This window comes from Anomalospiza imberbis, chromosome 25 (assembly GCF_031753505.1).
Source record: "Anomalospiza imberbis isolate Cuckoo-Finch-1a 21T00152 chromosome 25, ASM3175350v1, whole genome shotgun sequence".
NCBI lineage: Eukaryota > Metazoa > Chordata > Aves > Passeriformes > Viduidae > Anomalospiza > Anomalospiza imberbis.
In genome coordinates this window covers 6,909,992-6,932,137 of record NC_089705.1, presented here as the reverse complement: position 1 = coordinate 6,932,137, position 22,146 = coordinate 6,909,992, and the positions used below count along the sequence as shown (strand labels likewise).

The following is a 22,146-nucleotide window of genomic DNA, read 5'->3' as shown; positions in this document are numbered from 1 at the left end:
GGCAATTCTGCAGGAAGTAAATAACCCCCTTCCAAAGTAAGTGATAGCCCCAAGAGCAGGCAATAAAACACTAAAATGGAGCCTGAATTCTGCCTTGCTCACTCCTGCTGGACCTACCCTGTAATCCCTCAAGTGTGGTGGCATGTAGGGTAGCCTGGGATTGGCAGCAGGAACAGGACTATGGAGGCAGATGGAGGCCTGGCCACCAGAGACTGCTGAATACTCAGATATTGCTGCCTTTGCCAAGACAAAATCAGCACAAGAGGCTGTTCCTGCAGTGCACACCGAGCTCCAAAAGCACCAGACACTGACATCTCCTTCCCTGCTCCTGTGCTTGTGGTTCCTGTGCTGTTCAGCAGGTCTGCCATCTGCAGAAAGCTTCCATTAGACACTGGCTACCCACAGGACAGACTCCTGCTGTGGTTAATCACTGTCCCTGCAGACCTAAGGCAGAGCTGGTGTCCCACAGCTCCTTGTCCCTGCAGGAGCTGTGGGCTGGCACAGCCCTTCTATCCACACTGCACTGCCCTGGTGCCACTCTCTCCCTCTTGGCACCCCAAGCACAAGGGGAAGAGTTTCTGAGTGCAGTGATCACGTTGCCCAAGACCAATTCTCCCAGTCCCCTCAAGTGCAAGATTCATTCATCCTATCAGAACAGCTCAGGAACTGCTTCTGTCATCTTTGCCTTTCAACTTAGCTTTATTTGAAGACAAATGCTAATATCCTTTACAAAAAATCCAAATCTGATCCAAAACCAGACACATCACTGGAATGAATCACACAGTGTTATTAATTCTCCCGCCCATCAAAACAGAAATGTCTCACCTTGCAAAATAACTGTAGTGGTTGCCCAGGCTCCCAGAAATGTGTCCCATCTGTTAAAAATCTGGGTGCACTAAATGAGACTATTTGACAAGCACTCCGCTGAAAGGCAGCAAACATTTCACCCCACAATGGCTACTTCAAACCTGGACAGTGATTACAGGAAGCTGAGCTAGGTTCCTATCAGCCAGCACAAACACAGCCTCCCAAGAAAGAATTCCTTGTGAAGACTGAGCTTGTAGGGACACTAAATTCCAGGATCAAGCCTGCAACTGCAAGAAAGCTTCACAAAATCGAGCTTGGAAGATCTCGCACTCCAAACTGCTACAATCAAAAGCAGGGAACAAAGTGTTCCTGCCTTCAACACTAACAGAAATGGCAAATAAACAGGACCTCCACCTCACCTGCACACAGTCTGCCCCAACAGGCAAAGCCTCTCTGATTTCCAGCTCCAGGGGACACCCCCAATAAAACAGGAGCTATTCACTATGAAGGAGGAGACAGGAATAGCACCCCCAGAGCTGAGCAGTGCTGCATCCACCACCCCAGTTCCCTGTGCACTGCACTCCCAGATGCTTTAGTGCTGCATTTCGAACAGCAGCTTAACCCCATACATTCACATGGGCAAAGGTCAGCCTGCTGCTGCTGATCCCCATGCACAGGAAGTTAAACACAACGATTTTCAGCCAACATTTCCGACAGACTCTTGGCAAAGGACACGTTCTCCTCCTGTTTAATGGAGATACAAACCCATTCCCAACAGATTCCTGTTTCAACTGCATTAGTTGTCACAAGCAAGTGACATGCCACACCAGAACCAGAATTTTCGACAAGGAAGCTTTATTTGCTTTTAAAGTGCTCACGCTCAAAAGAGGGCAAGGATGAAGAGGGTATGATCAATGCAGGGAAATGTTAAACTGTCACACTTCCCCAAAAGCAACCTTAACACCAGCTCCAAATGAGGTTTTGTTGAAGCCAAATTTATCAGCAGCAGTGTCAGCCATCCCAGAGAACTCTCATCCCACTGAAGGACCCAACAGCTAGTGCCCTTCTCCAGGATCAACGTTCTGCTCCAAGTACAAGAACACAACATATTTTATAGGACACCAGAGCAAGGCGACACGTGGCTCTAAATCCACACAAAACCACTACCCACCACATCATCTTGAGGATGCAAATCAAACCCCTTGCTGCTGACATTAAGAAAGAAAATTGCTTCCTGCACCAAAGTCACCTTGGAAATACTGAAGAATTAAAGAATTTGAGCTTTCGGTACAACAGGACCAAACCACAGTCATATTAAGAGCCAAAAGGTAACATCAAACCCTGAGGGATGCGTTTGTGGAGAACACAGAAGACTGAAGTCTACAATCACAGGTTCAATTATCTTAAATGATAATCAAAAGGTAGTAAGATAAACATTCACATCAGCATAAGGAATCCTACTCTGCATTTACTCAGCAGTGCAGCCTCACATGACAGGACAAAGCAATGCTCACAACATAATATTAAAAACAGTAATACTATTAAAATGAAAGAGCTGTTTCAGTACTCATTACATGCACCAGAAACACAGAACAGCCTTCAGTTTTATCCCCTATGAAATGACTCTGCTCAGCAAGAACACGGGGATGAATCGGCCACGACATTCATGCGAAGCCGCAATGGACTAAGAGCAAACTCCACCTGCTCATTAAAGATTTCACTGCTATAGAAACTATGATTAAATACACAGAGCCATGAATCAGCCACCTGAAACGAAGGTACGCCTCGGCAGGCACAGCAGCACCCAGCACACTGACATTTCAGCCACCACCGGCCCCCCAAAACTGTGACATTATGCAGAAATACAGCTATATGCAGACATTTCAGCTCCCACAAAGATTTAATCGTTCTTACCTTTGGGGCTGGTTGTTTTAGGGGCTCTCTTGGCTTTGGCAGTGCTTAAAGCTGCACACGCCCCTTACAGGAACAGCAAACAGGCTCCAAATCCATTTTGCCACAACTGGATAAAGCACCTAAAAGCAAAGCCCTGATGCCTCTGGACCAGCTGTGTCCCTGCACTGCAATTCCAATCAAGCCCACAGAAAAGCGGGAGGAAGATGGCAGGGCTTACCAGCAGCCCCTCAGTCTAGTCTCTGAACAAGTGGATTTAAAAGAGGTTTAATTTTCCAAGAAGCTAATGCTCTCAAATCTAAATAAATCCTCCAAAAGGAGAGATTATCCATAAATTTACTAGTTAGAAATGTTAATGTATCCAGTGCTTATGCAAGGACCGCTGCTCTCCATGAAAGACTATCACCTATACAATTCCATATTAAAGGAGAAACGGATTTCTGGTAGTTTCTCCCCCATCTCCCCTTCCATGCTGAAATGTAGCACAGCAGCTTTATAAATCCCACTTCCCAAGAGCAGCAGGAATTTACTACAGAATCAAGGCACACTTTTTTATTTCACTGAAAAAGCTCTCAAAAATCCCCCCCTTGCAAAAGAACTTAATACGAAAAGCAAGGTCCACAGACAGGAAAGCCCAGCGTGCAACCTGAATAAGCATTTAAATAAAAACATTGCAGAGTTAAAACTTCAAATTACACATTCACAAAATACAGGACAAGGTGAAAATCAAGAAACAATTCCTTGAACACAGCTGACGCTGGACTTACCCAACATATCCAAACACTTCCTCCTGTTATTCATACTCTATTTACTAAAGGGCCCACCTACACACCGTATGACACAGAGCAGGATGGGACTAGACCAGTAGAACCTGGCTGCTAATTATGGCCCTTAAGGCTGAGATGAATTAATTTGTCCCTCTAGCTATAAACAGGAGGATGACATCCTTACTAACCACAGGTAATTCTGGAGAGGACAGAAAGAAGGATGAAACAAGGAAAAAGTGACTTGTCTGACATCGAACACCACAACAGCAACATAGCTGGGAGCTAAATCAGGCCTCCTGTCCACCTGAGCATCCTTATTTTCCCTGGACTCACAGGTGGTAAGTAGAGAGAACACAGTCATTAAAATACAGATTGAAGGCTTCCTTTGGAGACGAGAAGCAGGTGTGGAATAATACTGGTTACTGTAATCACTAGTGTCACATTGATTTTGGGGATCCAGCAGCCTCCCAACAATCCTTCATCCCACTTCCCCAGCCTGATCCCTCATGGAGGATTTTGCAGGTGACCAGACTGCAGCACATTCAGGACACCTCGCACAGCCAGCTTGATAAACTCAACCTGGAAATTCCCCCTTCCTTCCTCCTGCACAGTGAGAACGGCCGATCCCTCGACCCACAGCAGCGAGTTCAGCTGCTGACAGACATCCCAGATTTGATTTTGAGTGGGACAGAAGGATTAGTCAAGAGAATACAACCTTCAAAGACATGTGACTGCAGCCAAAGTCCCCTGAAAACTGGCACAGTGACATGCTTTGTTCACAGCTCGAATACTCCCAAGACAACAACCTTTGGCTTTATCCCCCATCCATAAACACCTCTGGAAGCTTCACCTCCATGAGCACAGCCTGAGACACAGCTTGTGATCCCAACCTCAAGGCCACATCCAGCAATAATCTCTTTTTTTGCTAAGTCACCCTCTGCAACACAGTGTTTACACAGAGAGGGGTCTGAGCATGGCCCACCGCTAAACACTGTGCAGACACCAAAGGAGTCAGTGCCTCCCAAACTTTGATCCAAGTTTACAAATCAAGGCTCTTCTGTACAATTAGGGCCAAATTTTTCTTGATTGCACCCTTAAAAGCTAAGAGAAAGAAAAGTACATTAAGAGAGTACACAGACAAGTGTGAGGTGATGAAGGAAGTCCATATGGGGCAGCCTACAGTTTAAATCAATGGTGGGGATTAACCTTGATCTATTTTAGACAACTGAGTCTGTGGCAACACAGCTGTAATTAAGGGGTTAACTTTTGGGGCTTGGTTAACTAAAGGAAAACCTTTAGGTACTGGCAGCCAAGAGATTCCTGCTTTTAGCAGCAGCTTTCTGGAGCTGACAAAGGGTTCAAACCTCCACCAGCAGAAAACTTTACCGAAGTCCAATGATCTTTCCTAAAAGTGTTTCAAAAGGCACCGACTGCACAGAAGTGCCAGGCTTGCACAAATCGACCTCATCAGTATGCACCTTGTTTTGCCCCATGACACTCAGCAGCTGTGGTTAATTAGTCCTTGATAATGAATTGCCCATCACGCCTGCACGAAGCTTGGTAGGTGAGCGATTCCTAACTGTGCTTTGGAATCAGTATGCAAAAGGCACAAACACTAAAGAATAAAGTTAACAATCTGTTTACCCTTTCCCTCACTCCTCCAAAGCTGCTACCAGCCAAAGGCTCAGGGAAAAGAAATAATGAATCTATTTCCAGGGTTCAGCAGAGAGAAACCATTTGGACTGCTGTCAATTTTCATATCTTTGCCACTAGTGCTTTGTGTTATTTCTCTCAACTCGTTCAAGTTAGGAGATGAAGCCTGTTCTTTTGGCTAATAGCATTTAAAGCCTCTCTCTGGAGATAATTAGCCCTCCCTCCCCCATCCCATCCTCAGCAGAAAGAGCAGAGAGGCAGCGATAAACAAAGAAATTCAGGCAGTGACAACCAGGGTGTAGCTGAGACCAAAGCTGCCTCTCGCCTCCCTATCTCAGCACAGCTGAGAATCAAAAACAAGTGACACCACAAGCAATAGAACAAACAACACATGAATTTTCAGATTAAGGGCTTCGTCATTTTGAAATCAGGAAAACAGCAACTCCTCATCTACAAGAAGCAAAATACCAACGCGTAGATGCTCTGCCTGGTCACCTTCCAACCTGGACAGACCGTCCTGAGTCATCCAAAATCAGCAGATAAGAGCAAGAATTGGGAAAGCTGCAGCCTTTTACCTCTGGTTCCAGGCCTGTCACCCAGCCACTGGCAGATCACAACCACCTCCACACCTCAGCTCCTACTGAGATACAGTAAACCCTCTGGGCAGAGGAAAAATTAAGGGCAGTCAGCCATGGGAAAGCACCTCTGCAGAAGACTGATGAACTCCTGTGTACCTATATCCCAACTCCTCCCATGGAATCTGCCCGTGGATTCAGGGGCACAGTCTGGAAGGAGTTAAACTCCAGTCATGGGGATGAGCAGCCATGCTGGCTGCTGCATTCCTTGCCTAACCATGACCCACTGTGCAGGGAAGAGCTGGGAATAGTTATCACCACGGCACTGACACGTCAGCAACAGCGACTAATTAACTGATAAAAATAGATCTCTGAAAGGGCTTTCCTCCCCTCGACACAAAGCCGAGGCCCATCGCTGCCACAGTTGCACATCCATTAGTTTTCCACAGGCTCCAAACTTGCCAGCAAAAAATAAAAGCATTCTCACACTCAGAAAAATAAACCCACGTGGCACTTGTATGCGGAAAAATCACTGCTAAGGAGAATTGGGGAACTGATTATGAACGACCTGGGGCATCTCCACTCCCACCTTAATGGATGCAGGAGCAAGATGATGTCTTAGCCCCCCAACAGCCCTACCAGCGTCCCTGCAGCCCAAAGTCCCAGTTTTGCCTGAAAATGACATGTTTTGAGGTAATCCAAATGACCCCAGGCATATTTGCAGCTTTCTTCACTCATGGTATCACTGAGACCAGCCAGAAAAACCCAGTTCTGTTTTAAGCCCCCCTCACCCAGACATGGGTTTTGTACAGCTTGTAACTAAGTATTCATCACCAGCTAAATAAACCTGCAGGAACCACAGTCTCAGCAATTTTTAATACACAGAATGCTCCAACATATGCCAAACACAATGAAATTTGATCAAAATAGAAGCTATTTGTTTAAATAGAAATTATTTGGCTCTCAAAACTGTTATCGAATTGAACTGGAAATCAAATTAACCACTGACTGAATGAAGTAGAAGGCGGTATAATCACCGATCCAGCAGCAGGACAACAAGGATGCAATCCCATTCCCCTTCCTTGTGGCACTGCCCCATGCTCCCAACAGGACTCCCTCTGCATCGCCCAGGGCCTGAGTATGCTCTGTGCCTCAGAGACAGCTCATTCGTGGTAATCCAGAAAGAAAATGCTCCTTACAAAAACACTCTGATACACTGCCAGATAACAGAGTATCACCTGTGAAAGGACACACTGACACCCCTGAAACCACCGTGACTTGGGACAGAACAGCGCAGTCATTCCCAGCACTGAACGGGTTTAACCCTACTCTGAATGAGAAAGGGGTTTTGTTGCCATCACTGTCCAGATATTCAGCTTCAGTCGTGTAACTGTGACAGCCCTGTCCCTCACAACTGGCCTCATTTCAGCTCTATTTTGCCCTTTTCTGCAGTCTTCACAGAAAGGAATTTAAACCACGTAAGATGACGATTTTAGGTGTAGTCTACTCTTAAAAGCAGTTTGGATACATTTTAAAGGTCTGTTTGAAGAGCATCAGGCACTCCTGAGGAAATCGCAGCAGGGAGAGGAATCCAATTACACTCCCTTGCATCTTCTGTAGCACATCAAACGAACTCAGCTGAACATCCTTTACCCACCCAGAGTGGACCGTGGAAACTTCATCCGCCCCTTCCCCGATTCTGCACCGGACTTGCTTTTGAAAAACAGGAACAGCACGGAACTTCAACTTGAGCACTCGCCCCTGTACAATTCCAGCTTTCTTTAAGTAATAAAGAAGCAGTTACAAGGAGAAGGCTCCTGGGAAACCTCACTACACCCTACCAATACTTGAAGGAAGATTATAAAAATAAGGAGGGTGACTTTTTATAGAGGCAGAGAGTGATAGGACAAGTGGAACAGTTTTAAACTCAACAAGGAGACTTAGATGAATATTGCGAAGGAATTCTTCCCTGTGAGGCAGGGAGGCCTTGGCACAGAAGCTGTGGCTGCCCCTGGATCCCTGGCAGTGCCCAAGGCCAGGCTTGGAGCAGCCTGGGACAGTGGAAGGTGTCCCTGCCATGGCAGGGGTGGTACAAAAGCAGCTTTAAGGTCGCTTCCAACTCAAGTCATTCTGGGATTCCTTGACTCCCACCTCTCTTTCTAGGCTTGTAGAAGCAGCATTTAAACATCCTAAAGCTCAGAGCGCTTTATCGTTTATTTCAGCCTCAGCTGAGCACCTTCTCACATCATTTACTGGTTTTGCAGTACTTCAGTGCCAGAGAAGGGCACCGAGCCCCTGCCTACCTCCACCTGGACAAACACAACCCAATGCAAAGCACAGAGGTAAATAATTCATCTGCGTGCAAACAGAGGGAAAGAACAATTAAGCCAGAAAGCACAACGGGGACGTTTCAGATTTCAGTCAACATTGAGGCAGGAGAGATCAAACAAAGAAATACCAACGGGGCTGCCTCAGAGGGAACTTTGGGGAAGCTGGAAACACTCACGGCAAGGCACAGGAGGGCGGCAGGGACGAAACCCCGGGTTTGACTGGCGTCCCAGCCCAAGCCGGGCAGGGTTTCCGAACCGCGCTTCGGAGGACAGCGGCGAACAGGACGAGAACTCCGCTTCTCGTGCTCAGAGCCAGCGAGCGGGTGCGTGTGAGCCGCCAGCCGATCCCCGCAGCCTCTCCGCCGGGACGGCCCCGGCGCGGTGCCCGCACAGCCCGGGCCCTCCGCGGCATCCCCGGGAGCGCCCGCTTCCCCTCCGTGACCGCCCCTCTCGCCCCCCGCCCCGAAGCGCTGCCCTGGGCAGGGGCTCGGCAGAGCCGGGGCTCTCCGGGCCCGTCCTTCCCCCTCCGGGCCCGTCCTTCCCCCGCCGTGCCGGCGCTCCCGGGCCCCCGCCCGCCCTCACCTGCCGCCGCCGCCGCCGCCGCCGGGACGCGCCGCCGGAAGCGGCACGTGCGGCATGCCGGGAGATGTAGTGCGGCCGGCGCGGACACGCCCCGGCAGAGGACACGCCCCCGGAAGAGCGGGGGCGGACACGTGCGGATTTGGGGTGGGGGACGATGCGGTGCTGGGAGAGGTTGGAGGGGGGCTCTGAGGCCAGGGAGGGACTGGTCGTGGGGCTTTGGGAGTGCTGGGAGGATGAGACTTTGGGGTCAGGGCGTGAGTGGGATTGTGGGGCTTTGGGGTGGGGGGTGCTGGGAGTGTGGGGTGAGGCTTTGGGTTTCCAGATGGGGGCTGTGGGGGCTTGCCATAGGGGGTGATGGACTGCTGGGGGTGTAGGAGTGGGACTCTGTGGTCAGAGGATGACAGGGGTCATGGAGAGCTGGCATGGGGAGTGATGGGCTCTTGGGAGGGCTGCGATGAGCCTTTGGAGTTTGCCCGCAGAAGCCCGAGATGATTCCCTGGGCTACCTCGGAGGTGGATTTAGCCTTTAACACTCCGGCAAGGGAAATGTCACCCTGCAAGTCTCGGGGCTCTGCAGGGAGCCGCTGGCGTGACCCAAACCCCGCACCACAGCCTGCTCCAGTGCAAGAGTGGGACGAGAGGAGCTTTCAGGTCCCTTTGGGTCCATTTGGGGACTGCCAGGTTCACAGCGGGGCTGGTCCCGGCGCTCGGTCCGTGGCTCCCAGCGAGCGGCGCTGCCGCCCCGGGAAAGCCGCGGAGCGGAGCGGGCGGGGGGACCCACGGGTCTGGCAGCCCAGCCCAGCCCAGCCCAGCCCAGCCCAGCCCGGGCCGGTGCCCCCGGGCTCTGCGATCATCCGCTCCCAGCCGTGCCGCGGACCCAGGTCTGCTCGCCTCTGTCGGGAATGAGCTGCCCACACGCAGGGCACGGGAATGTCTCATCTCCAGCCCCGCGTGAACCCCGGAACAGCGAGGGCAGCTCAGCCCCGGGAATGCCGACTTTGCAAACCGCTTTGGGCAGTCTTAAAATGTTCCTTCAGCACAGGTTATTATTAGTAGTAGTACTGCCACTACTATTATCTCCTGTTGCTTTGATGTGTGTTAAGCACCACTAACACGTTATGTTTTCAAATTGAGGGCAATTGTAGTGGGAAAAAAAAAATCTATTGGCATCATAACTATCAGCTACAGGTAGGGAGATTATTAACACACCTGCCCTGCAAGGCAACAGTGAAAGCTGCGGGTAAATTATAGACATGTACACACATTGCAGGCTTTAGTTATGCACTGGACGAGGAATTCATTGGTTTGTAATTGTGACCAACTGAAAAAACAAAGGGGGTTGAAGCGATGCAATGAGGCAGGTTATGAGCTAAAGGAGACCCAAGGGCTGGCTCAGCTCCCCAGGCCCCCGAGGTGCCCCCACAGTGTTCTCTGGTGCTACAGGCGACACCCTGAAAGTACAGCGCTTTGTGGGGGCTCTGCTGTTATCTCCACCAGGAACTTCGGCACAACCAGCAAAGCCCAGGGAGCCCTGTCCTCCTGCCTCAGTTTCCCAAGAAAAGCTGCCCTCAAACCTCTTTCCCCCAGAATAGAGACTCTGCCCTACGAACCCCCAGCAAACTCCCACCAAGCCTCCCTTCCAGCCCGCACACATGCCTGCTCAGAGGGGAGCACAGCAGGTCCTCCGAGGCTGCGGGGCCAGAGGGTCCCAAGCAGCCCCAGAGCCAGGATCTGCCTCCTCAGGCATGCAGGGAAGCACCTTCCATGCAGAGCTGGCCCCTCCCCAGGGATCTTATCAGCAGCTTCCAGGGGCTCCTGCCCACACCCTGATAAGTCACATCACGGGCTCGGGGTGCCCTGCTCTGCCCCCCAGCACCACTGCAGCTCAGCTCCGTGCCAGCAGTGGGTCAGAGCATCCCGTGGCACACGCACAGTGGGATGAGTGTCACGTCTAAATCCTGGCTTTCCAGGAAGATGCTACAGCCAGGAAAGACTGGAAACGGTCACCACAAGGAGTCGACTGAAGTCAGACCCATCCCCCTCGGGCAAATGGGGAGTACTCAGACCTCCCACATCCTCCCTTGGACAACTCAGGGATGCTCCGGGGTACTCCCAGAGCAGCAAGACCCTGCATTCTCTATCTGCCATACAGGAATAGCCCCTGGGCTGGCCAAGGGGAAAGTGAAAACAGAAAAATAATTTAAAAATAATTATTTTATTTTTTCAAACAAGATTAGTTACAGAGGCATTTCCATGCCTTGTCAGGAGTTAATATATCCCAAAAAAACAGAAATAACTTAACTGGAGCTATCATTCAAACGCCAAACCAAGGGTGGCGATGCTGCTGGCCCTGGATCCTGCTCCCCAACAGGCACCTCCATGTGCTGCTGGGAATGCTCTGGCATATCTGGATAAAGCCATGGCCACCCCATCCCACCCTCCCAGCAGGAGAGGGGCTGAGGGAGCCTCATGCCCCAGCACGGCTCCCCACCTCAGCCCCTGAAGCTGAGGCAGTGGAGATGTGCCAGTGGTTGGAAAACAATGCAAAAAGGTGCAAAACACAATCAGGTATTCCTACCCTTTCCCTGCTCCTGCCCTGGCACTTAGGTTAAAGGCACTTCACATCCCAAACTGCGGGGGATGAGGCAGAAAGGTGGGGAGGGGGCGCCTGGGCAGCACCCCCGCCAGCCGCTACGTCTCCCAGCACAGCAGGACCCAAAAAGCAGGGATGAAGCCCACGATATCCTCTGGCCATCTCTGGCAGGGGGACAGTCCTCTTTGGTGGCAGCCTTGGTGCCAGGACATGTCACAGGGGTGTGACACCAGCACTGCAGCCACAGACACCCCAGTCTGGCTTTGCTCAGGCCAACCCCAAAAGGCACGGAGCAGTAGAGCCCTGGCAGCTCTGTCAAGGCCAGGGCAGCACTTCGGGGTCTTCCCAGCACCGACAGCCTCCTGGGGCTCCCCTTTCCTGGGAGAAAGCGCAGGGAAGCTCCCACTTTGCTTCCACAGCTCTGAGCCCATGAGGCAGGGAGACAATTCTCCAGATGAATGTCGGGGTACCAGCTGCGCCCTGTCCCCGAGCCAGGGCAGGAGGAGGAGGAGGGAGCTCAGGTCAGGTAGCGGGTGAGGGCCCTGAGGGCGTAGAGCAGAGCCGCCTGCATCCGCGCCTCCAGCAGGAGCAGGTTGATGTGCACCTGTGGCGAGAGCGGGGTCAGGGCGCGGGGTCAGCCCCCCGAGCCCCCTGCCAGGGGGGAAGGGACGGGGCAGCACCTTCTCCGAGTGCCTGAAGTGCCTCCAGAACTGTGCATAGATCTGCTTGGTGGTCCTCTCCGGGTAGCAAGCCACCATCTTGATGTAGACCTTTAGGTTGCGCTCCAGGAGCTGGTTCACCTCCCCGTAGTCGTAGTCATCGTAGCTGGAGGGAGGAGGGTGTGTTATTCCAGACACAACTGTGCATTCATAGAATCCCACAATGGTTTGGGTGGGAAGGGACGTTAAAGCCCATCCAGTCCCACCCCCTGCCACGGGCAGCGACACCTTCCACCGTCCCAGGTAGCTCCAAGCCCCTTCCAACCTGGCCTTGGACACTTCCAGGGATCAGGATTCCACCACCTCTTTGGGCAAAGTCTGCCAGAGCCTCACCACCCTTGTTGTAACTTTTTACTAAACTCTCCTTTCCCAGGGTTGTGCTGAACGTCAGCCAAGCCCACCAGCAGCATCACTTTGCCTTAGGGAAGCAGCAGCAGCAACACCCTGACCAAGACCTCCCTGGAGCTGCTCCTGGGCTCTTCCCGAGGCAGAGCAGGAAGCCCAGCCCGCTGTGGGGAAATACCGGATGCCGAAGACGCAGTGGACGTAGTTCCAGATGGCTCGGCGCAGCACGGAGGTGTCCACGCCACAGTGCATGGCAATGGTGTGGTAGGTCAGGTTGTAAACCACCTGGAACTTCTCATCCAGGAGCTGCCCCACGTCTGGGTACAGGCGGTTGATCAGCGAGTAGCCGTGGTCCTCCCAGGTGTAATCCTGATGGAGAAAGGATGCTGGGGTAGGGGTTTGGTGGGGAAAGGTGGGGTCCCTCTGTCCTGCTTTCAGGAAGGGTGCAGGTAATTTCTTCTCAGTAGCTGTGCCAGTGCCGTGTTTTGGATTTGGAATAACAAGGGTGTTGGTAACACACTGATGGTCTGGTTTTTTTGCTAAGTTGGATTTATCCTGAGTCAAGGACTTTATTCCTCTTGTTTCAGGCTCTGCCAATGGGAGGGAGCATAGCCAGGACAGGTGACCTGAACTGACCACGGGGATACTCCACACCAGAGAATGTTACCCAGGGAGTTACCCAGAAGGGGCCAATCTGGGTTTGGGAAGGGGGGTCTGGCATCAGTCAGCAGCTGCTGAGCAATTGCATTGTGCATCACTTGTTTTTTTCCCTTTTCATTGTCGTTATTATCATTATTTACCATTATCATTGTATTTTACTTTATTTTCAATTATTAAACTGCTTGTATCTCAACATGCGAGTTTTATTTTGATTTTCTTCCTTGGGCTGGGTGGAAGAAAGTGCAGGCTGAGTGAGCAGCTGTGTCATGTTTCATCTCCAGCTGGCCTTAAACCACAACACCCCCAGAGCCAGGGACATAAGGTGGGGTCCCCCCCTAAGCTGACACCTCCCCCCAGTTCTCAGCACCTGGCTGCTCAGCTCCAGCCCTTCACCCACTGTCCACAATCCTGGGAACAACCCCGACATGAGCAGGAGGCACCCCCAGAGCTGAGCCACTGCTGAGCACCCACCTGGGCACGGAACGTGGGAGGGGCCTGCTCCCCCCTCCGTGTGAAGTCTTTGTATCCGAATTCAGGGTCCTCCAGGAAGCAGCGGATCTTGGACTGCAGGGAGGGATCCAAAATATCTACAAGGCACCAATGCAGTGGCCATGAGCCCAGATGGAGTCAGCGCTGCACTGGGGAGCTGATCCTGCTCTCCCTCAGGCAGATTCCGGTTCCTTTCCCCCTCCTCGGGCTCCCCTGGCCCATGGGGACCTCCTGCCCCCAGACAGTTGCCCCCTGCACCTCCTCACCTGAGGAAGGGACCAGCAAACTCTCTGTCTTCTGCAGCTCGAAGCGCGTCGCCATCTCCTCCTGTGTGACTCCTTCCTCCTCCAGCTGGTTTTCCTGCAGCAGCTTCATCCTTTCCATCAGCACCTCCACCTCCTGCATGGCATCTGTGCCCTGGGGAAACACAGGGCAGGGTCAACCCTGCCCCTGGTCGACCAGAGGGGCCCCAACCCCAGCTCTGCTGGCACCTGGGGGAACCCCTGGCCATCTCCCTCTGGGTTGGTCCTGCCCAGACTCCAGCAGCTCCCATGACCCATCCCCAGGCCCCCAAAGGGAGGAGGGGGAAGTCCTGAGGAGGATGTGGAAAGTACTGCACGGCTCTAAAGCATCAGCTGTTCCCCATAAAGGCCAGAGGGATTCTCCGAGAGCTGGGCCCCTCTGCTCTGGAGACAAGACTGGGAGAGCTGGGGGGGCTTCAGGGAGACCTTAGAGGCCCTTCCTGTGCCTAAAGGGGCTCCAGGAGAGCTGGAGAGGGACTTGGAACAAGAGCCTGGAGGGACAGGACAAGGGGGAGTGGCTACCCACTGCCAGAAGGCAGGGATGGATGGGACACTGGGAAGGAATCCTTCCCTGTGACAGTGGGGAGGCCCTGGCAGAGTCCGCCCAGAGAAACTGAGGCTGCCCCTGGATCCCTAAAAGTGTAAAGGGCCAGGCTGGACAGGGCTTGGAGCAGCCTGGTCTGGTGGAAGGTGTCCCTGCTCGTGGCAGGGGGTGGAGCAAGACAGACTTTAAGGTGCCTTCCAATCCAAACCAATTTGTGATTCCCAGAACAGCCCCATAAAGCATCCCCCCCCCCCGCAAGGCAAAGCCCCTCTTACCCCAGAGCCCCCCATGCCGTCACCAGAGGCAGGGCTGCTGTTGCTGTGGGGTGAGCGGGCCCAGCAGCTGCTCCCCACGTCCCGCTCCTCCTCGGGCCTGATGCCGCAGCCGAAGACAAAGGATGCCAGCGAGTGGTAGTGGGTGAGGAGCACCAGCGCCTGCACCAGCTCTGCCAGTGACCAGCTGTCCTGCCCCGGCTTCAGCAGAGCCTGCGACACACAGCAGGGCTTGGAGAGACCCCCCAGCCCTCAGCCGTGCCCCCACCTCAGCCCAGCGCTGCGGCAAGCCAACGGCAGGGACACAGGAGTGTTCGGGAAGGGCCTCGCCCACAGACCCGTCAGGGGCAAGGCACCCCTCCCCATCCCACTGACTCCCTGAGGCCTGAAAGGGTTAAACCTCGGGGGCTGAGCTCCAGGCGGTGGCCCCTGGGGTCAGACCGGTGGCCCCTGGGGTCAGACCGTGTGTTCTGGGGGGGATCTACGCTGGCAGCACCAGCTCTCACCTCGATGTGCTCCTTGGTGACGAGCCAGGGCCGGTGCGCCAGCAGCTTGTTGATCTCATTGAGGTCCCGGAGCTTTTGGGGGGCGCAGTGCAGCCCCTGCAGCCACGCAGGGTTGCCCCCCACCTGCAGGAACTCCCCCATGTGCAACCCCACCAGGTAGGAGCACCGGTGCCGGGCTGCTGCCTGCGGGGAGAGGCAGCAGTCAGCCCCCAGCACTGGCTGCGGGCCCCCACCCCGCCACACGCCCGTGGAGAAGCCAAGGCAGGGATCCCACTCGTCCCACGTCACTCCGGGAGGATTTTCCCTGCGGATACGAGTTCCAGGTGTCCCCCCTCACTATCAGTGCCAGTCCCCAGGGCTCCTGGCGGGAGGGCGTTGGGGTACCCTGGGTGGGCACCAGCCCCAAAGGGGTTTCCAAGCTTTTGGGATGTCAGATGAGAGGGGCCCATCCGTGGGGTCCCAAACGCCTCCGGAGCAGCAGTGCTGGGACCCCACAGAGACCCCTGTGTCCCCACGCCCCCAGGGCCCCGCTGCTCACCATGATGGCGATGTAGTGGCGCTTGTGGTAGGGCAGGGGCCCGTCCATGCGCAGCAGGAGGTACTGGGTCTTCCAGAAGCTGCTGAGGTACTGGGGGTGCAGCCCCATGACCATGGCGACGTGGTCCACCCTGCCTGCTGAGACGAAGGCCTCGAGGAGCTGGCGCAGGCTGCTCTCCCCTCCCTCCTGCGGGACCTGCAGAATGAGGAGGGAAGTGAAGCTGAGAGCTGTAGGCCCCCACTCCTCCCAACATCCCCTAACCTAAATGGAGACCCCCAACCAACAAGCAGGACCCGGGAACCCAAGAGCAGCAAGGCTGGATCCTCACCCCGCTGGAAGCGCCCCGCCTGCGGAACGGACACCGCCGCTGGCCCCCGCTGCCCGTCTGCCCGCTCCCAGCCCCGGGGGGCAGAGGCTGCTTGGGGGTCTCCATGACAGAGCCCACGCAGCCCGTCCCGCTCAGCCTGTGGGCCGGGTTGTTTGTTTGGGCTCCGGAGTGCACGGGAGGAGACGGGGCTCAGCCCCCAGCGCAGTGACGAAACCACAGCGATATCTCTGCCTGAGGAGGAACATCTGGAAGAGTGAATGTGGGTGCTGAGATAGGGCTCAGGTGCCCTGGGGATTTCGGGGCAGAATGCTGGGGGGCGGGCAGGGCAAGGGTGTGGGTCTTTGCATCGAAAGGGAAACACAGATGTGTCTGGCTCAGTGGGGAAACTGAGGCACAGGCAGGGCAAGCAAACACCAGGGTGAAATACAGCTGCTCCCCTAATCTCCAGAACGACCCCCCCACAATGCACAAGGATCCGACTGGGGTGGGTGACCCCCCATCCTCAGCATCCCGCCCCCACCAGGCACTAGGAACTGGGGGCTTGGGAACCCTTCCCGTCCCCCACCCGCAGCAGGGAAGGGTGAAGGAGACCCCCAGCAGGGAGGAGACCCCCACCCAAGCCAATCCTCATCGCTTTACCTCTCCCAGGGGAATGAAGGCGCTGGGGCCCCTCGCCAGCTCCCGGGTAGCCTCGATTGCTCTTTCCTAGGAAGGAAGGCACAGCCGGGAGTCACCGGAGCCACGGCACATCCCCGTCGGCGTCACCGGAAAGGGTGACTCAGGCCGACACCCGGCACGGGCCACGGGGCCATCTCCCCCACGCCCTCCGCGTCAGGCTGGCAGCGCCTGATGAAACCGGGCCGGGAAGTTGCTCCGCTCCCGGACGCGTGTGACACGCCGGGACACCGCTCCCGAGGCGCGGGTCACCACCCCCTTGGGAAAGCAGGGAGGAACGGGACGCGGGGGTCCCGCAGTGGGGATCAGGAGCAGCGGCCACGGCACTGTGGTTACGGCCTCCTCCGGGGATCCCACTAAGCCCTCCCTGGGCACAAAATGCCACTAAACGTGACGATTTCCCCCCAGCCTCCTCCAAATTCATTAACGGACTTAATCCAGACATAGCCCTTACTCGCAGGGGCTGCCCCTGCTCCAAGCTCGGGGTTCAGGTCCTTTCTGCCCCACACTCCTCAGGGCTGGAAGTGGGCAGCTGCACTCCCACAGCACCCAGGGAGTTACTGGGTGAACTGGACGAGCTGCTTCCACAGACCCACAGAGGGGGACATCCTGGCACCATTCAAATCCCTGTGGAGGCAGAAGGTGCAGCCTGGTACCCTCTCCTGAGCAGCAAAGGGGTGTGGGATGGCACGAAGGGACCAGAGCAGCTGTCAGTGCAGCCACGCGCTCCCCATGCGGCGGATGGCACCGGGATAGAGCCAGGGCAAACCAGGAATGCCCTCATCCAATGGCTCCCATGGGATGCTCCTGCCTCGAGTCCCGTGGAAGCACTAGGGTGGCGGCGGGCTCAGGCTCCTGCTGCGGAGGTGGCTCCTTGGTTCTGTGCTGCCTCAGGGTTTGAGGAGAAAGAACGGACGGTCCAAGAGACTCCCTGGGAGGGGACAGCAAGGGGCCCTGGCAAGGCGAATCCACGGGACAGACAGAAGGACTTCCAGCCGGCTGGAATCCCAACCCGCAGCAGGATCCAAGGTCCCAGCCCAGCCACTGCTTTACAGTACATGTCAGGGTGACCTTGGAAGGTGAATTTAATCATTCCTGCAAGAGGCTCCTCGAGTTTTGCAGCACTGAGGAATCCTTGGGGTGCTGTGCTTAACCCTTGCTGTGCCACCAGCAGATAAATTATCCTCTTCTGCTTCCACTGATGGGGAATCAGAATCACAGAATAGTTCAGGTTGGAAAAGCCCTCTGAGACCATAAAGTCCAGCTGTCACCCCAGGACTGCCAGAGCCACCACTAACCCATGTCCCCAAGTGCCGCATCCAGATGTCTTTTAAATCCCTCCAGGGATGTGGACTCCACTCCCTGGGCAGCCTGTGCCAGGCCTGGACTACCCTTTCAGTGAAGAATTTCCCCTAATATCCGACCTGAACCTTCCCTGGTGCAACTTGAGGCTGCTTCCTCTTGTCTTATCACACTGAGGGGAAACTGAGGCACTGAGACGCTGTGACTGACACAATCTGCCCCCAGCTCCAGCAGGCACAAGGCAGTTTGAGTCTCGACAGAGGGATCAGGGGAAGGAGATAATGCCCTGTGAGCGGGAAGATGGGTGTGCTGAGGAATAATCCCACTGGTGCCAGGGCTTAGGCAAGTGTGGGGAAACCATCCCTGAGAAGGTGAGGTTCATGCTGTGATCAGCAGCATGAGCCAAACTACAGGACAGAGGCCCTGAAGCCCCCAGCCTCCTGTCAGCCCCTCACCTACCCCTCAGGCACATCCCGTCGCACCCTTTTGTGCCCGGCCATACCCGTAAGCTCTGCCGGGCTCCCACACACGCCAGCTCCTGCAAGGTTGGGAGACCCAAAGGTGTCGCCTTCCAGACGCCCCAAGTTCCCCCTGCCTGGACAGGGCCGCCCCATGCCCAGGAGCCTGCGGGAGCCCCAGCGCCCAGCCTGCTCCTCAGCAGCGCCAGGCTCAGTCCGGCTGCGAAGAGGACGCGCCCAGGGGCTGCTCCTGTCCCGGCTGCGGGGCGGGCAGCCCCGGGCAGCGGCCGCGGGCCAGGGGCACACCCCCAGCGCCTCCCCGAGGGACGCCCGTGCGGGCTGCGCCCCGTGTGCGCCCGGGGACGGGGCCATGCAGCCCGGGACCCTTACCTGGCCGCCCCGCCAGGCCCCGCAGCCCCGGTGCTCCTCCGGCCCCGGGGGGATGCACGGCGAGCCGGCGACCAGCATGGCGTTGGGGCCGGGCGGTGGGGGCAGCCCCGGGCGGTGGGGGCAGCCCCGGGCGGTGGGGGCAGCCCTGGGCGGTGGGCCCAGCCCGGTCGCCCCCGGTCGCCCCCGCTCGCCCCCGGTCGCCCCCGCGCTCCGCAGCGACCCCGGGCCCCGCGCCCGCCACCTTACATAGCACGGCGCGGGGACACGCCCCCGGCGCGCCTCGGCCAATGACAGCTTGCGGGCGTGACCACCCAGCAATAATCAGACCAATGAGAAGGCGGGGGCGTGGCCAGGGCACAGACACCAGGTCTACCCGGCCGCAGCCGCGCTCTCCCGACCCTCGCGCTCCGGGAGTGCGGGGAACGTGAGCCGGGCTGACGGGAAATCCGCCCTCCGAAAACCACCTCTGCTCCGCTCAGCTGGCCCCAGCTCCGGGCCACCAACAGCGACGGCTATGGAACTGCTGGAGCGAGCCCACGGGAGGCCAAAATGCTCCAAAGAGGGCTGGAGACCCTCTGCACTGGAGAAAGACAGGGAGAGCTGAAGGTGTTCAGCCTAGAGAAGGCTCTGGGGAAACCTTAGAGCCCATTCCAGAGCTGGAGAGGGACTTGGGACAAGGGCTTGAAGTGCCAGGACAAGGGGGAATGGCTTCCTGCTGCCTGAAGGGAGGGACAGATGGGATATTGGGAAGGAATTATTTCCTGTGACGGTGGGCAAGCCCTGGCACAGGGTGCCCAGAGCAGCTGTGGCTGCCCCTGGATCCCTGGGAGTGCCCAAGGTCAGGCTGGACAGGGCTTGGAGCAGCCTGGAATAGTGGAAGATGTCCTTGCCCATCGGAGGAGGGCAGAATGAGATGAGCTTTAAGATCCCTTCCAACCAAAATGGTCTGGGATTCTCTGACTCTTTTACTGGGCTTGCTGTTTCTCCAAAGGGACAGGAGGAAAAAAAAGAGGTGAAAAGAAGGGATAAAAACCCACCCTCACAACCATGCGCTGTCCCAGACACAGCACTGGTACCAATGTGGTGCTGCCTGACAGCCCAACACAGCCGAGTCCAGCAAACAGGAGTCACTGCACAGCAACTCGGGATCCGCCTGGCAGCAGCCTCCTCCGGCTCCGGGCTGGGCTCCTGCCAGCCGGGGAACGTCAGTGCTCCTGGCACTGCAGTACCAGCCCACGGCTGCAACAGCACCACCAGCACAGCCCGCAGGCCCAGCCTCTGCACGGAGGAGGGCACAGCTACTTTGAAACGTCCCTGCTCATTGCTCCTTGTCCTTGTCCCTTCCTGGGGCTATTTTTAGGGTGTTTTGCAAACACAGCTCTGTGCTAAGGCTGTGGGGTCTGGATGCCTCTGGTCACCTCAAGGTTTCCCCTTCTGTATTTCCATTTGTGTCATTTCAGAGGCACAGTTTGGGGGCTTCATTTCATCTGATCCAAGGGAACGTGGCCCTTCACTGAGCAGGGGTCAGAGGTGCTGGTTTAGCCGCTGTCACCCCAGTCCAGCTCCGTCACCTGCTCCTTCGGCACTGTCACAGCCCACGGAGCACAAGCAGAGGTGCTGCTGCTCACCAGCCAGCCCTGGGGCTGCCCAAAGAAGCTGTGGCTGCAAGTGTCCAAGGCCAGGCTGGACAGGGCTTGGAGCAACCTGATCTAGTGGAAGGTGTCCCTGCCCATGGCAGGGGGTGGAACAAGATGAGCTTTAAGGTTTCTTCTAACCCAAACCATTCCCCGACGACTCTACAGTTCCACCTGAGGCCATGAGCTGTGTTTGTTCTGGCTGAACACATCAGCCTGGAGGGGAAAACACATCTCTTCCTTTGCATCAGTAAAGGCAACAGAGAGCAAGCAAAGTGGGGGTGGCAGAGAGGGGGAGGCTGCCTCTGTTCTCCCCTTTCTGCTCCCCAAAAAGCTCTGGATATTAGAGGGACAGGGCTGTGGGTGTACATCAGGCAATGATCCAGCTGGAGGGATGGGTTAGAGATGCTGCCAAATATTTAATATAAAAATATCCCATCAGAAGACACGAAGGGCTGTGCCAGGAGAACATTTGTCCCACAGAAATCCTGCATGTCGAGCAGGGGTAGGAGGGGCCAAGCACCGCTGGGTGTGCACCGAGCTCTAGGTTTTGGGGCAGCACGGGATCCCCCATCTGTTCCTCATCCCTGTCAGCCCACCTGGCGAGCACTAGGTTACCTGCAGCCCCAGCACTTTCCCCCAGCTGGCTCCCGCTGCTCCTGCTCCCGCAGCAGCTGGCTCGGGCTGTCAGCAGCACCTCCCTCCTGTCACAGCAGCCGGGCTCAGGGAGCAGCCACCACCAGCCAGGCTCAGACCCTCCCGTGCTGGGAGCCAGGAGCAGGCCATGCTGGGAAGTGCTAAACAGCTTCAGCATCCCAGAGAACCATGGAATTGTTCCCTTCAGAAAAGCCCTCTAAGATCATCAGGTTTAACTATTACCCCAGCACGGCCAAGGCCACCACTAACCCATGTCCCCAAGTGCCACATCCACGTGGCTTTTAAATCTCTCCAGGGATATAAAAACAAGCAACAGTGGGTAATTATTTTGGGATTGACAGTGCCCTGGTTACCATCCTGCTGACTGGACAAGTCTGGTGTTCCAGGAAAGCTAAACAGGAAGGGAAGGCCAATTGCTCAAGGTGTGTTACCTTAGAGGGAGGTTGGCTGGGGACAACTCCTGCCTTTTTCACCAGCTGGTGGTTTTGGGCAGCCCAGATTCTGAGGAGGAAGGGAAACAGCAGAGACCATACAGGGACACTCTGAGGGAACACCTGGGGCAGGTAACACATGGAATATTGTTTCAGTGTCTCCTGTCCTTACATGCTCTGCTCGAAGATCAGAAGCTGGATTGTCACTGTGGCTGGTCACCCCACTACAGACTAGAGTGGGAAAACCTGTGGCATTAGGGCTTTGTGGGCTGGAAGAAGGAAGCCCAGAGCATTTGTGGGGTGGAGAAGGGAATTATAATCACGGAATCATTCAGGTTGGAAAAGATCTTTAAGAGCATCCAGTCCAACTGTTCCCCTAGCACTGGGGGCCACCATCTAACTCTTGTTGCCATATGTCACATCCACATGGCTTTCAAATTCCTGCAGCTTCACTGGGCAGTCTGTGCCAGGCCTGGACAGCTCTTTCCATGGAAAAAAATTCCCTAATATCCAATCTAAACCTTCCCTGGCACACCTTGAGGCTGTTTCCTCTCATTTCCTCTGCAGCTGCACTGTTCAGAGGCGTGGAGGGAAGGTGGCTCCCAAGGTGATCCTGGCCCACAGGAGCTGCCAGTGTTCCATCAGGATTTCTGCACTGCAGGCAGATGGATGTGGTTTC

The 22,146-nt window shown here is 55.5% G+C and overlaps 2 protein-coding genes across 8 annotated transcripts in view; both read right to left on the bottom strand.

Annotated features, from left to right (window-relative positions):
• PHACTR4 (phosphatase and actin regulator 4) overlaps nt 1–8,685 on the bottom strand; it is a 56,202-nt gene extending 47,517 nt beyond the window's left edge. For 2 of the 7 annotated variants that reach the window (XM_068172553.1, XM_068172552.1), the window contains exon 1: nt 8,626–8,659. The gene's annotated coding sequence lies outside the window, so the exon portion shown is untranslated. Of the gene's footprint in view, nt 1–2,938; nt 3,248–8,171; nt 8,193–8,625 lie in introns of those variants that run through there. The other 5 variants (XM_068172548.1, XM_068172549.1, XM_068172555.1 and 2 more) reach the window with 5 other exon arrangements.
• A 2,138-nt stretch (nt 8,686–10,823) lies between these two features.
• SESN2 (sestrin 2) lies at nt 10,824–18,885 on the bottom strand. Its single transcript, XM_068172567.1, has 10 exons — nt 18,746–18,885; nt 16,560–16,625; nt 15,593–15,787; nt 15,055–15,237; nt 14,552–14,761; nt 13,697–13,847; nt 13,413–13,528; nt 12,460–12,650; nt 11,898–12,042; nt 10,824–11,821 (listed from the first exon to the last, which is right to left on the bottom strand). The coding sequence occupies exons 1-10, from the start codon at nt 18,821–18,823 to the stop codon at nt 11,735–11,737; spliced, it is 1,422 nt and encodes a 473-aa protein (XP_068028668.1). The 5' UTR covers nt 18,824–18,885; the 3' UTR covers nt 10,824–11,734.
• Nucleotides 18,886–22,146: the final 3,261 nt, after the last annotated feature.

Bases quoted from the DNA above. Each gene is read 5' to 3' on its own strand.
- SESN2 (XM_068172567.1), bottom strand. From the start codon at position 18,823: ATGCTGGTCGCCGGCTCGCCGTGCATCCCCCCGGGGCCGGAGGAGCAC. The intron at 16,626-18,745 runs GTAAGGGTCCCG...CTTCCTTCCTAG, and splicing joins GGGCCTGGCGGGGCGGCCAG to GAAAGAGCAATCGAGGCTAC. The intron at 13,529-13,696 runs GTGAGGAGGTGC...GGTGCCTTGTAG, and splicing joins TTTGCTGGTCCCTTCCTCAG to ATATTTTGGATCCCTCCCTG.